The sequence below is a fragment of the Nicotiana tabacum genome, chromosome 20 (assembly GCF_000715075.1).
Source record: "Nicotiana tabacum cultivar K326 chromosome 20, ASM71507v2, whole genome shotgun sequence".
NCBI classification, from domain to species: domain Eukaryota; kingdom Viridiplantae; phylum Streptophyta; class Magnoliopsida; order Solanales; family Solanaceae; genus Nicotiana; species Nicotiana tabacum.
In genome coordinates, this window is record NC_134099.1 from 31,136,603 (window position 1) to 31,152,701 (window position 16,099).

The 16,099-nt window shown below is 37.8% G+C and overlaps 1 protein-coding gene across 1 annotated transcript; it reads left to right on the forward strand.

The window, feature by feature from the left end:
* Positions 1-11,736: 11,736 nt before the first annotated feature.
* Positions 11,737-13,805, forward strand: LOC107794828 (pentatricopeptide repeat-containing protein At1g59720, chloroplastic/mitochondrial-like). The gene has a single exon (XM_016617365.2). The coding sequence runs from the start codon at positions 11,819-11,821 to the stop codon at positions 13,625-13,627; it is 1,809 nt and encodes a 602-aa protein (XP_016472851.1). The 5' UTR covers positions 11,737-11,818; the 3' UTR covers positions 13,628-13,805.
* Positions 13,806-16,099: the final 2,294 nt, after the last annotated feature.

Consider the following 16,099-nt stretch of genomic DNA (forward strand, 5'->3'; position numbering starts at 1 on the left):
ACTTCATTGTTCACATTTTCATCAACCACATCTTCAACTACCAAAGGGACTTCGTCATCTTGCAACTCAACATCATCATCCCCGACTTGCTTTTGCTTAGAGGCATTCACATCTCCGCCTCTCCCACTTCTTGTTGTGACCGCCATAATATGATTGTTCCCACCCTTTGGGTTCACTACCGTATCACTTGGTAGAGAACCCTTCGGGCGAGTATTCAATGACTGAGAGATTTGGCCTAATTGCACCTCCAAGTTTCGGATAGAGGTGTTGTAAGAAGATAACTGTGCATCAAAATCCGTATTCCTCTTCATCATCTGCTCGAACATCATTTTAATTATACCCATATCATTACCCGAAGAATTAGGAACTTGAGATGGAAATGGTGGTGCATTGTTCGGTTGTTGGTACATTGGGGGCCTTTGAAAGCCTTGCCCCCGGTTTCCTTGGTTTCCATTGTTCCATCCTCCTTGATTATTATTGCCACCCCAATTATTGTTATTACCATTCCAATTCCCTTGGTTGCCTTGATTGTTGTTCTGATTGCCCCAATTGTTGTTTTGGTTGTTGTTCCCCCAATTACCACTATTTTGTTGTTGATTGCCCCAATTGCCTTGAGGTTTCCACTGTTATTGGTTGGAAGAGTTGCCCCGTTGGCCTTGATAGTTGCTTACATATTGAACCTCTTCACTTTGGTCATCATAATCATCATTTTGAAAACCATCACATGCATCATCAAATTGCTCAGAATTCCCTTGGTTTTGTTGCCTTCTTTGCCTTTTCTTGTTGACACGCATATTAACACCCTCCATGGCATTCACTTGGCGAGGATTTTGGACTTGCTGTAACTGTGCCTTAGCCAATTGATTCATAGTAGTTGTCAACTCCGCTATAGCTTGCCCATGGTCATGTAATTCTTTGTGCAAATAACCGTAGGGTCGCCTTGAGGTACATTGGCTCTACTTTGCCATGCAGAAGAAGTGTCAGCCATCTCATCAAGTACATCATATGCCTCATCATATGACAACTTCATAAAGTTGCCCCCAGCAAGTTGGTTCACTATGCATTAATTTGTTGTATTGATGCCCCGGTAGAAATTTTGTTGGATCATAGCGTCGGTCATATCATTATTGGGGCATTCCTTCACCATCGTTCTATACCGCTCCCAAATCTCATGTAAAGGTTCTGTGGGCTCTTGCTTGAAAGTCAATATCTCATCTTGAAGTGCCGCCATATGCCCCGGTGAAAAGAATTTAGAAAGAATTTATCCGCCAACTCATCCCAAGTTGTGATGGAATGGTTGGGGAGTCTCTCGAGCTAATCTAATGCCTTCCCCCAAAGTGAGAATGGGAAAAGTCTCAACCTAAGAGTATCCTCGGACACATTCGTCTATTTGCTCCCCCAGCATGTATCCACAAACCCCTTGAGATGTTTGTAGGCATTTTGATCCGCAGCGCCCGTGAAGTACCCACGCTGCTCAAGTAAGGTCAACATCACATTAGTTATCTGAAAGTTGCCCGCCCGAATTCTGGTTAGGACAATAGCACTTGTATAACCCTGGTTCGGAAGTACTCTGGGATCCACTCTTGGAGGTGGCAGAGGAGGGTCTGGAATATTGTCATTTAGATTAGCATAGGCATTGCAGCCTCTACGTTGTCCTTGAGATAAAAGATGCACCTCATCTTGCTCAACATCATCTACCTCCTCCCCCGCAATCATGTTTCCAAGAGGGTCATTAGCTTTGTTCAAAGCCATATTGGTACCTGAGTAGTGACACAAACAAGTAAGTAACAAAGAAGGAAAGAAGAACAATACACAAAACTAACTAAATAGATAGCCAAAACCGTTAGCTCCCCGGCAACGGCGCCAAAAAGTGACCGCAGCCTACTCCACACTACTAAAAAGTAGGAAGAGAGGGTCGCAATAGTTTTTTATCCGATTTGTGGGTCGGGATCGATTTCCACAAAGAGCTAGGAATGGAGTCGAGTATCTATTTAGGTTGGAATTGCGTATTTGTTCCAAATATCACTTATAATCATTTTTGGATTTTCTTTATATTCTACTATTATCAAACTACAAATTATAATTTCTACTAGATTAACTACGAGTAAATTGCTACAAGTTGTATCTAATAGTTTAAAAGACACTAGGGTAGTGGCATCCTTCTAGGTGGTCAATTGACGGGTAATTGAACCTAAGGCACGATTGACATGATTGGGGAATATGCTATAACCGTTGCACAATTTTACCCACTCTCACACCTCTCGGTAGAGAGAGTGATTTTGCCTATTTGACTTTCTCAAGACCAATAGGGTAGGCAAATTTGCTCAAGCAACTAGGGTTCAAGTCGGGTATTACTCTCTTGAGGTTTAACCCTTTAATTGGGACTATCAATTCTCTTGAGTCCATCCCAATTCCTTGTTAGGTCAATTTCGGAGACTTAGGCTCTCTTTCTCAAGAGGAACCCAAGTCAACTTAGCATAAACTAGTGTTTGCAACCACTAATTCATAGATTAAACCAAGAAATTGACCCAAATAACAAACACACATAGTCAATATAACCTTAAATCACAACACCCATCAATTACCCACACTAGGGTTGAGACACAACCCTAGCTAATGGGTCTAGTTACTCATGTTTGAAGAGAAAAACAGAGAAATAGATGAAGATAAAGACATATTAATTAATTGCTAAGGTAAATACAAAGATTCAATGATAAAAACTAAGTAAAAATGCCCAAAATGGCTAAGAAAAGTCTTCTCACGAGCGCAGCTAACGTTTGATAATATTTGATGCCCTAAAAATGGAAAAAAGTTCTATTTATACTAAGCTAGAAAAAACTGGACAAAATTGCCCCTGCGGGGTTAGTGTAGACCGCACAAAATGGTGTGCGGCCGCACTAGGCTCTTGAACTTATAATCTCGACTCTCTGAACCCAGGCTCCGCAGACCGCACAAAATGGACTACGGCCGCGGAGGCTTCTAGCACGGTCCGCACAAACTCGACCGCGGACCGCACAGGCTTGAACCTCTGAACTTGGCATCTCTCTGAACTTTGTCTCTGCGGACCACATAGAATGGGAGAACCGCTGCAGAGGTCCACCGCGGACCGCACAAAGTGTAGTGCGGCCGCATTTCTTCGAAGCCTGAAATGCTGAGTCTCTGAACCTCTCTAGTGCGGACCGCATAAAGTGTAGTGTGGCCACACTAGGCCTGTTTTTCCTGAGTTTGTCTTGTCTTTGGTACTTATGCAAGTTTCACTCCTTTTGAGCTGATCTTTGACATCTTGTCACTTTGTTGATCAAACCTGCAATCAAGCACAACTTATGAGCCTTTTGGGACTATTTTGTATGAATTTATAATCAAAGCGCAAGCAAGACGGAGCATAAAATGCGTCAAATTCCCTAGTTATCACTAACGCGGATTGTTTTGCTTGGCCCCATTCTAATATGACAGGAATACCTCCAGAATTAATGACTCACAAGTTAAATGAAGATCCATCATATCCACCTGTCAAACAAAATAAAAGAAAGCAAGGATCTTTCAAAAATTAGGTGATTCAAGATGAGGTACAAAAACTTTTAAAAATTGGGTCTATCCATGAGGTAAAATATCCAAATTGGTTAGCTAATACTGTAGTAGTACCTAAAAACAATGGTAAGTGGAGAGTTTGTGTAGATTATACTAACCTAAACAAAGCTTGTCCTAAAGATTCTTCTTCATTACCGCATATAGCTCAACTAATTGATGCTACTGCAGGACATGAATTGTTAAGTTTTTTAGATGCATATTCAAGGTATAACCAAATCAAAATGGATCCCATAGATGAGGAAAACACTTCATTTATAACAGACAGGGAGACTTACTATTACAAAGTAATGCCATTTCACTCCAAAAAAAAAAAATTAGCTACGAACGTCGTCACTAATCTATCGCTAAAATGCTCGTAGCTAGCAGAATCTTTTGATAATCCGTCGCTAAATGATATTAACGACGGATTTTTCTGTTTAGCTACAGAATTTGTCCGTCGCTAAAACCTAATTTTTTAGTAGTGTTTGGTCTCAAAAACGCTAGAGCCACATATCAGAGATTGGTGACCAAAATGTTTCAAGAATATTTAGGAAAAACCATGGAAGTCTATATAGATGATATGCTGGTTAAGTCACAACAAGCAGAAGATCGTATCCAACATTTGTCTGATACATTTCAGTTTCTCCGTAAATTTAACATGAAGCTAAACCCTGAGAAATGTGCATTTGACGTTTCGTCAGGTAAGTTTTTGGGATTTCTTGTTTCTAACCGTGGCATTGAAGTAAATCCCGCGCAGGTTAAAGCTATTGAGGAATTTCCTGATACACTTACAAGTAAAAAAAGGTACAGAGACTGACGGGAAGAATAGCAGCTTTGGGAAGATTTATTTCCAAAATCATCAGAAAAGTGCTTTAGGTTCTTTTCACCTCTAAAAAAGCGGGATCAGTTCGAATGGTCTGAGGAATGTCAACAAGCGCATAAAAATTTGAAAGTATACTTGTCAAATCCAACGTTGCTTGCGAAACCAAAAGATGGGGAGAAGTTACTCATCTACTTTGTTGTTTCAGAAGTAGCAGTGAGTGTTGTTTTAGTTTGTGAAGACCAAGGTAAATAGTCTCCAATTTATTATGTTAGCAAGTCATTATTAGATGCTGAGACTCGGTATCCTCATCTAGAAAAACTTGCACTTGCATTAATTATGACATCTAGGAAATTAAGACCTTATTTTCAATGCCATCACATCTCTGTAGTAACTACCTATCCCCTACGTAATATATTACATAAACACGAGTTATCAGGTAGGTTATCCAAGTGGGACATAGAGTTGAGTGAATATGACATTACGTTTCAACCTAGAACTGCAATAAAGTCACAGCTGTTGGCAGATTTTGTGGCAAATTTTAGCCAAAGGATGCAACTAGAAGCAAAAAAAGAACTATAGGTATTCAATGGGTCTAATCCAGGAACTTGGACTTTATTTACCGATGGTTCATCGAATGTGAAAGGGGTGGGTCTAGGAATTATTTTGGCACCACCTACAGGAGAAACCATACGACAAGCCATAAAATGTCACCCTATTACTAACAATGAGGCAGAGTATGAAGCTTTGATTGCAGGTTTAGAACTGGCACACGAGCTTGGCATATAACATGTCATAATCAAAAGCGATTCACAGCTCGTAGTAATGTTGGGGACTTATACAGCCAGAGAGGCAAGAATGCAGCAATACCTGGAAAAGGCACGTGATCTAGCTAGGAAATTCCAAACCTGGAAAGTCGTGCAGATACCAAGAGAAAAAAATGTCAAGGAAGATGCCCTAGCTAATCTTGCATCTGCGGCAAAAGTGTCAAATGATGAAAATGCTTCTGTAATTCATTTATTCCATTCAGTACTTGATCAATACAAAAATGAAGTAAATTTCAATAATTCAACTTGGGATTGGAGGAACGAGATTGTTACTTTTTTGTAGTATGGAATTGTCCTTGAAGATAAGAAAAAGGCTCAAGCACTTCGCAAAAAAGTTGCTCGGTACTGTTTAAAGCAAGGCAATCTTTATCTTAAAATGTTCGGTGGTCCCCTAGTAAGATGCCTCAGACCTTCTTAAACCAAGTATGTGATGAGAGAAATACACAAGGGGCATTGTGGAAATCACACGGGAGGAAGATCCTTAGTGAAAACCATAACTAGAGCCGATTATTATTGGCCCAAAATGGAAGAAGACGTTGAATATTTTGTGGCTAAATGTGATACGTGCCAAAGATACGGTAACAACATGCATAGACCTGCTAAATTATTACATCCGGTCATTGCACCGTGGTCTTTTATGAAGTGGGGGATGGATATCGTGGGACCACTACTACAAGCCAAAGGCAAGGTAGGATTTTTGCTAGTACTCACTAATTACTTTACTAAGTGGGTAGAAGCAGGAGCTTTTAAACAGGTACGAGAAAAAGAGGTCAGAGATTTCATTTGGCAAAACATCATACGCCGATTTGGTGTACCCAAGGAAATTGTATGTGATAATGGCCCGCAATTTATAGACACACAAATCACAGAAGTTTTTCAGAGTTGGCAAATTAAAAGGATTACTTCAACGCCTTACCATCTGGTGGGTAATGGACAAGCTGAATCAATGAATAAAGTCATTATCAATAATCTGAAGAAAAGGTTGGAAGAATCCAAAGGCAATTGGCCAAAGGTGTTACCTGGAGTCTTCTGGGCTTATCGCACAACATCAAAAACAAGTACGGGGAAAACACTGTTCTCACTTGTATACGGAGCTGAAGCCTTAATCCTAGTCGAGATAGGGGAGACAAGCACGATATATACACAAGCAACTGATGAGTCAAATGAAGAAGAAATGTGAATAAACCTGGATTTACTTGAAGAGAGGAGGGAAGCTGCATTAATAAGAATGGCAGCGCAAAAACAAGTTAAGGAACGATACTATAACCGGAAGCTTGTCTCAGATACTTCAAGATTGGGGACTTCGTACTCAAGGAAGTTTTTCAATCAACGAGGGTAGCTAATGTAGGAAAGTTAAGCCCAACTTGGGAAGGAACTTATAAGGTTCACGGTATCGCCGGAAAAGGAGCATACGAACTGGAAACAATGGATGACAAGATTCTACCTTCACATTGGAATGAAGAGATAATATTTCTAAGGAAAGGAAATACCCACGGGCAGGTACCCTCATTTTAAACTTTTATTTTTGAATTGTTAAAATTTTACTAACAACTTTAGATGATAGGCAAAAAGCTAGCCCGCGCTAAATGATGAATTACGACCTGCAAGACACGTGGAAAAAATATAATTCTCGGTCTAGGGTTACAACTATTCTGATAGAAATTTAAATGGGTTAAGCAGTCTTCATCTAAAATCATACCTCTGAGTCCCGTATGTTTTTCCTTTTCAGGAAATGGACCACATGGAAAGAATGATCAAGTGCTCGAGATTTCATACTTCAAATCTCAAACACTTGGGGGACTATATAGTATACATATGATATATGTATAAAGAAGGTAAAGAAGACTAAAAACAATTAAGATTCAAGTCTAGCCTGAAAGTCTACTCATCAAATATATCAAGTTCGGAGCAAAGTCACAAGCCAATAATACAAGCCAATCAAAAAATAGATTTTCAAAATCTTATGATGTCTAGGTTAAAGGCAATGTTTAGCTATGGGTTATTAAAATACCCTTGGATTTTAATTTTTGCAAATCTGTTGTAAAGAAAATAGTTACAAAAAAGTTATAGAAGATATTTAAATACATGTAAGATGTTACTTAAACTTGACAAAGTTCAGATGAAAACTTTATCAAAGTTATTTCAAGAAACATGTGTGTTCCTATTTCTTTTTTCGTATATTTACACCGTTATGAAGTTGAGACGTATTCTTCATTAAGTGTTGAATATAAAAGGGCCCTGTTTTATAAATTCATGTTTGATTCAGATATCCATGAAGTTAACAAAGCATTTTTTTTAAAAATGCAAAAAGGGTAAGACAAAAACCCACGAATTAATAAACAAGACCTTGAGTATAAAGGCAAAAAGATCAAAACAAAAGCTCAAGACATTTAAGTTAAACAAAAAACTTCATAATATTAAGTTTAGACTAAGTATGAACTTAGTCATAAACTGATTGTCATTTTTACAAAATACCCCGAAAAGGTCTGGGGACTTGTCATTTCCAAAAATTAAACCCCCAAATGGGACCAGCGGTAAAACCACCAAGAAAAAAAAAGAGTAACACTTCATAAACTTTCACTACGGGGTAGAAGAAGAATCTAAAGCAGTATCGTTAGAAGCAGAAGGTTAAAGTTGACTTGAAGACGCTGAGGCATTCACTGTAGTTATATCATCTTCAACTTGATCAGGAGTTTCAACCATGGGAGAATGAGAATCTTGGCCTTGCTGAGTTTTTCAATGGTCTCCTTTATTTTGGCTAACTCAGTATCCAAGTTAAAACCCTCTTGGCTAGCCTCCACAAGGGTATCATGGTGTGTGTTTAGAATAGCCCAACTCACTTCAATGGCATTCTTGTCCTCGAGAATTTCATAATCTCTCTCCCATTGGTCAATCTTGTTTTTAAGCTTTTCTTTCTCGGCCAAAGCAGCATCATAAGAAGATTGCAGAGGGGCAAGTGAACTTTCTAAAAATCTGACCTTATCAGAAGACACACGAAGATCTTCTTGGGTCTGGGTAAGTGTTTGAACAAGTTCACCAGCGTAAACCTCTTTTTCATTAAGCAATGCCTTCAACCCTCTAATCTTTTCACTGGCTTTGGAGAGTTGCTCAGAAAATGATGTCTTGGGGAGATTTTTGTCCTTGTCAGCTTGATTTAAGGAAGCCTTCTCAACTGCTAACTCTGAAGTCAAAACCTTCAACTGCTGCTCTAACGTGCATTTGCTTTCTTCTAATATTTCCATATCAAGTTGAAGGTTTTCATATTGTTCTTTCCAGTTGTCTTCTTCAATCTGATAATCATGCATTAACTGCTCCGTATGAGAAACCATCTTCATCATCTCTGTACCAATAAGATTGATCTAAAAAAAGAAGGAAAGGGGTGAGAACCTTAATAAAAGAAGGATGGAATAAAGTAAAAAAAAGTAAATACTTTTAATGATGATTGCACTATGTCATTCATCCAAGTCAAAGAGCTATGACTCTCGAGCTTGGATTTCTCAACTGGACCGATCAGAGGTTTCAACCATACGTCACCCTGACCTAACTTTTTCAAAAGATTACCATCGGTAGGGACCTCAATGGTAATCTGTTTCATCGCACCACTTCTACTCGAATAACCAACCTCAGTACGAAGAACGATAGTAGGAGGGGCTGTAGAGGAAGTCATAATAATTTGGGGAAGAGCATCAACACTAGCAGTCACAACTGGCAAAGAACGTGCAACACGAACAGGCATGGTAAAAGAGGCAAGGGGTACTTCATCGGAAACCAAATCCAAATTTTCGCTATCAAACCCACGAGGAAAAAGCTGATCATCAGAGCCACGAGCTGCCGCAGGAGTATCATCATCAAAGCTCACCAAAGTGGCTTCAATAGCCTCGGTTATAGGAATAGAACGGGGAGGAGTCGCTTCATCATCTGAGAAAACGCGTCTTCTGGTCCGCAGCCTTTTAATCAAGGAATCTCCATCCTATTCCTCCTCTTCTTCATAATCCTGGGTTGTATAAGCCTTCCTTTTCGATGAAGAACTCAAGATTATCTCTTGAGCTCTATCCAAAGGAACTCTGGAAGCCATGACAGCATAAGCAATTACACCACGAATGGGAAATCCTGATAAAAATAAGGGTCAAAATAAATTCTAAGGGAAAGGTGAATGCAAATGTGAAAAGGAGATGAGTAAAACATTTACCATGAGTTTTAACCTTCTAACCAAACCTATGCGAAAGGTTTTTCCAAGATCTACCTTCTATTGGAGCAACTTTCAATAACTTTCCTACCCAACCATGAAAATTGGGAATCTCATCAACAGTTCCCATGATTGCTGGAAAAGAGAAAGAGTTAAACAATAGCGGGAAAAATAAAGGGAAAAGATAGAGAAAGTTGTAAAAGGAAAATTTACGTGCAAAATTGCACTTTTCAGGAAATGGAACATTTTCTTCGCCCACTAAACCAACAGTGGGGGCAGCAACAAACCTGACATACCAGCCACGGTCCTTATCATCCTCTGGGCTAACTAACACTCTCTTACTTCTCTCTACTAAAGTGAAAATCCCATGACAGAAAAGCTTAGGGGAGTAGAGATGAATCAAATAGAAGAAAGTAAAAGGCAAATTAGCCAACTTTGTTAAATGCCTTAAACATGCAATAACCCTTCACACAATGGGGATAATCTGTCCTAAACAAACGTTGAAAAAATGACAGAATTCGAGGATAACATGATCAATATGAGGTTTAAAATTCAGCGTAAAGGGGTATGTATACACAAAAGAAAACCCGGTCAAGTAAGAAGTAATTCTTTAGTTCGCATTAGGAATTATAATAGGGAAACCAGGTCTCCAATGTCAATTCCTACGAATAACAGAGATAAGACCTTCGGTGATTTGAGAAGGATAAATATCGGCACGATCTAAAGAAGACATAAAAGAAACTTGGTTTCTAATCGATTCTCAATCAGTGTAAAAAGATAGTTCAACAGTGACAATTTCATCTACCAAAGGCTCACGAATGGGTTCATTAGAATCTTTACTTCTAGATGAAGGTCTATGGGAAAGAGAACCCCTAGTTCTAGAAGGAGGAGTAGAACTCACTGGAGGTAAAGAAGTACGCCGTATAGATGAAGATCCTAAACTACGTAGTCTTCCTCCTCTTCTGCTTCTAACAAGAGCAAGAGGAAGATCATCAACAATGGGGACTCTTCGAGGATTAGGGTTTTTCGAAGACATGGCAGTACGAGGAAGACGAAAACAAGAGTGAATATTCTAAGATGTGAAACATTTTATGAGAAAGACAAAGATAAAAACTATATTTATACTCAGAAGCAAAAAGAAAAAAGGTGTAATGATGGAAACGTCATGATGGAAACTGTCGCTTCGTAATTGATGAAGCAGCAAAAAAGCCCTAAAAACGCTGAAAAGTTGCAGAACCAATCAGAAGATGTCATGCGTCATGAGCATTAAATGGAAGTGACATATGGAGCGTCAGTTCCAGAGAAGGTATAATGACGGCAAAAATTCCCGCTTTAATAAGATCCACTTCCCAAATATTCTATTGATGAATAAATGGTAAGTGGGGGGACTATCTGTATCGGGAAAAATCAAGTTAATGTATTGAATTAATTATGTGGTAACGTGTCATGACACGTGGACTGGTAAAGGAACGATAGCTGGCGAAGAATAGTTGAAAAGGCACGAGCTTTAGCAGGCACGGGCAAAGATCCAAGAAAGCTAGAAGGGATAGGTACTCGAACCTCTTGATATTCTGAAGAGGCATCAGAAGAATGAACCTAAATAGCGAAAGGGATATAGATACGTATTATTGATAATTAATAGGCATTAAGTACGTAAAAACGTTATAGAATCTGTATTGAATCAGTTACGATTGCCAATTATAACGTTACATTAAATGTCATTAATTGTCCATAATGACACCATTATGAAAGGAGAAAAACGTATTACTTAGAAATAGCTATAAAAGGTGAGGAATGAACATTTGTAAGGACGAAATACTATTGGAATATATTGATTTATTTTGCTTTCTATTCAGTTATTATTTACACCAATTATTTCTTTTTCTATTTGATTATCAGTAACTCGAGTTCTTCTAAAAATAAGCTTTGACCGAAATTCCAATTTTTGGTTAAACAGAAGTGGTTTGTAACTGACACACATTTAAAAGTTTTGGTGTATAATATTATTCTCGTATTTAATAAATGTGTAAGAGGGATTTGAGGAAAAGATAAATGAATAAAGTATGTATTTTGCCTATTATATATTCTGCCTTTATCTTTTGATTCTTGTTTGTACATATTAATTCTATACTATGATATCTGACGTACTGAAACTTGATATTTTATAAGGCGTTTGGTAGAGCTAAAAGAAATAGAATTTTTATTTTACCGTCAAGGGGTGTAGTGAAATAGGACATTCTTTCCCTCTTAACCAAAGATCTTGGATTGATAAAAAGTGTAAAAAATAATCATCAAGCTTTTTAAGGCACCATTTGGAATATGTCGGACCAGTAAATTTTGAAATACAAAAAAGTTTACTTATATATCTGTATATATTTTGAAATTATTTTTACTTGTGGAGAGTAGCCTGGAAATAAGATGATTTTAGCAACTACACCAAGGCCAACAACTTATGCCATCAACACCAGCACCAACACTAGTGAACATCGACGCCATATCCTCCAAATCTTGACACAATGCACTTCCATTTCTCAGCTCAAACAAGTACACGCCTATACTCTTCGTACAACCACACTTGACAACACAGACACCCTTTTCCTCTACAGCAGAATTCTCCATTTTGCCTCCTTACATGACCTTAATTATTCTTTTCAACTCTTCAGTAATTTAGAAAACACCAATTCCTTCATCTGGAATACTCTTATTAGAGCTTGTGCTCATAGCAGTAGTCGTAAAGATGAAGCCTTTTTGCTTTTTTATAAAATGGCTACAAATGTTGAGCCTGATAAGCATACTTTCCCATTTGTGCTCAAGGCTTGTGCTTATCTTTTTGCACTTTCTGAAGGGAAACAAGCACATGGGTTTGCTTTGAAACTTGGGTTTGATTCAGATGTGTATATAAACAATAGTTTGATTCATTTTTATTCGTCTTGTGGGAGTTTGAAGGATGCTAGGAGAGTGTTTGATAAAATGCCTGAGAGAAGTTTGGTGTCTTGGAATGTTATGATTGATGCTCTTGTTCAATCGGGTGAGTTTGAAAGTGCTTTGAGAATGTTTTCTGAGATGCAAAAGATATTTGAGCCTGATGGATATACGATGCAAAGTGTTCTTGATGCTTGTGCTGGCTTTGGGGCGTTATCTTTGGGAATGTGGGTTCATGCTCATGTTTTAAGGAAGTATGAGAGCTTCTTAGATTTTGATTTGCTGGTTAACAATTGTTTATTGAACATGTATTGCAAATGTGGTTCGTTGAATATGGCTGTTCAGGTTTTCGAGAGGATGAGCAAACGTGATTTGAATTCTTGGAATGCTATGATATTAGGATTTGCAATGCATGGGGAGGTTGAGGCAGTGTTTCGTTGTTTTAACCAAATGGTTAACGAAAGAGTAATGCCTGATTCAATCACATTTGTTGGTATTTTGAGTGCTTGTAATCATAGAGGTTTTGTTGGCGAGGGCAATAATTATTTTGATAAAATGGTTTCTGAGTATAAGATTAAGCCTGTTTTAGAGCACTACGGTTGCCTGGTTGACCTTCTGGCTCGTTCGGGGCATATTGATGAAGCTGTTGATGTCGTATCAAACATGCCAATGAAACCTGATGCAGCAATATGGAGGAGTCTTCTTGATGGTTGCTGCAAGAAAAACGCTGACATAGGACTTAGTGAAGAAGTGGCAAGGAAAGTAATTGAGTCCGAAGGCAGTGACACTAGTGGTGTTTATGTTCTTTTGTCAAGAGTATATGCAACTGCTAACCGATGGGACGAGGCTGGACTGATTAGGAAATTGATGACCGATAAGGGTATTAAAAAAGATCCAGGCTGTAGTTCAATTGAAATTAATGGCGTTTTCCATGAATTTTTCGCTGGAGATACTTCTCATTTGCATACTAGAGAAATTTACAAGTTTTTGGATGTTATAGAAGAAAGACTCAAATTAGCAGGGTATGTTCCTGACTTGTCACAAGCATCAATGGTTGATGAACTTGATAATGGGAAGAGACGGTCGCTTAAACTGCACAGTGAGAGACTTGCCATTGCTTATGGACTTCTGAAACTGAAACCGGGAACTCCTATACGCATTTTCAAGAATTTGCGAATCTGCAGTGACTGCCACAATGTAACCAAATTAATTTCGAAAGTTTTTGACGTTGAAATTATTGTTAGAGATCGTGTTCGGTTCCATCACTTTAGGAATGGTTCCTGTACCTGCAAAGACTACTGGTGAAAACAAGGTACAATACTAACATTTATCAATCCAATTATCAATTCATGCCTTCTCTCTTGACCTGCAGGCTGCAGCATTACACTTGGTAAGATTAAGATTTATATAGGACATTTATACATAGTTTATGTTTGTAAGACTTTTTATTTTATTATACTAAAAGATAGCAAGTTGTGCATTACTGCTTTTGTTAGCTGTGCCTGTGGTTGTTCAACTATCCATTCTGGAATTGGCTATTGCCACATTGATACAAGAAAAATGATTTAAATTATGTATTTAAGTTATTTTGATTGATAATGTAAAGATTTTTTATCGGTATAATTCAATATGTGACAACTGATTAGTCATTTTTACCTAGTTATCAATTGATGTTTATTTTATAGAGAGAAGGCAAAACTATCCCCTCAGATTTGGGTCGGATTTCACTTTCACACCCGACCTTTAGGGGGTTCTATATATTACCCCTGAACTTTTTCGAAGTGGAATAAATACATCCTTGAATAATAACGTAGCATGGAGAGTGTAGTCACTAGCATGCGAGAGCCAAAGAATAAGTCTAAGCGGATTTAATTTGGACAAGTTTCATTATTGGAAATTATACAATTAATTAGACTTATTAATTATCGTTATAACTTAAAACTTATATTTCTCTACTCTTTTTTTTTCCGAATATGTTTTCTCCACTCCCGTGGCCGAAGTTTAGTTGCTCACATTACTTTCAGGGTCTCTTTCCCATTCCCACGAAAATTCTTCTTGCCACTCGCCATTTCCACTAAAAGAGACAGAGGGGTAATAAGAGTCCTGCAAATATTTTGAGTGTATATGAAAATTTGACTCAAACCTAAGGATGGCAAGCGGTGTGGCGCGGTGCGGGTTTTGTCTTAGCCCACAAAATTTTAACCCGTCCTACCTCACGTAGCATTTGCACCCGCGTCGATCCGCCCCACGCCCATACCTGCATAGCATTTCAAGCTTACATTGGAAATTGGAAAAAAACATCTGTCAAAGATCAATTAATAGATATTTTCTTGTTTGTTAATCAGTATGTACACTCGCGAGCATTTGAGCAAAATTAAGGGATAAGAATTTGATTAATAAAATAGAGTTATAATTAATTGAGAATTATGTGTTAAATATTACAATTTTAGAACATTCCATAAAAGGATGAGAATTTTGACGTACTAGCGTTATGAAACTTTTATTTTGTTTCAATATATTACGTGGGTTTCATCTCCACAAAGGTAGAAAAATGGGTTTTTTTCCTTGCTGAAATTTTTAAACCCGCCCCGCCAGGGGCGTACGCAGAATATTGGGTAAGCGGTGTCGATATTTTAAGAAGTTAACCTATGAACAACTTACTAAAATAAGATCATCATAATAAAATACATTCAAATGCATTAACACATTTATTTTAAAACGATAAGCAAATCAAGAGAAGGAAAAAAGATAAAAGCGAATAATTTTGGTATTTTTATTAAGAACTTTTTCTAGAAAGCTTTTACTAAGTGATGTTTGTATGTCCTTTTTCTCACATATTTGTGATGGAATTATTTCACTGAACAAACTTCGCTCAATAGTTGGAAATTGGGTTAGTGTTATTTTGAAGTTAAAAAAAATCTTGATGCATCCATTCAAAATCGAACCTAGGACCCTTGGAGACCAAAGAACCAATATGATTGCTGGACCAAGACACACATGTTCGTCAATAATGTCAACTGATATATTTTTATTGTTGTTTCTTTTAAACCATTATTTACATATAAATTTGTAAAAGTTTCCGGCGAAGCGGTATCGGATGACACCGCTTGCATGAGCATAAATCCGGCCCTGCGCCCCGCACCGCACCCACAAAATATTAAAAAAAAAATATTTCGCCCCGCACCAAACCCGCATGTGCTTAAACCCACATCACCCCGCATATGTCTAAATCCGCCCCGCCCCATTGCTATGTACTTATGCTTTTTCCCCTTTTTTCTTATCTAATTGATTTTCAACTTCAGTTTCAAAAATCTAAAAGACTGCTAAAGCATGATACCGTGATATATTTTAGGGAGAATTACACATATATACAATTCACACACATACATTGCAATTAAGTGGCCTATATTTAATTTTGTAAAGCTGTAGCCTAAAAATAATAGGCCAAGCAACATCCAACTCCAAATATGTTCTTGAAATTACTATTTATTTATTTTTTAAAAATACTCAAGCTTTTAATCTAATCTTCGAATTAGTAATTGTGGCTCAAACATTAGTTCAACAAACCAACATATTTGGGTTATAAAAGTAAGATTTTAAGATAATCCACCATTGTTGAACAAGCTTAAATTAGTGGGTTAAAATTTCAAATCTGGCTTTATGAGAAATTTGGAGGCAAACCCTAGAGTCTTAAGGTTTCAAGTTGAACAGGACCCAGAAGTTAAAAGTAGCTGAGATGAGGATGTTGATGTGGATGTGTGGGCATACCCAGTTTGA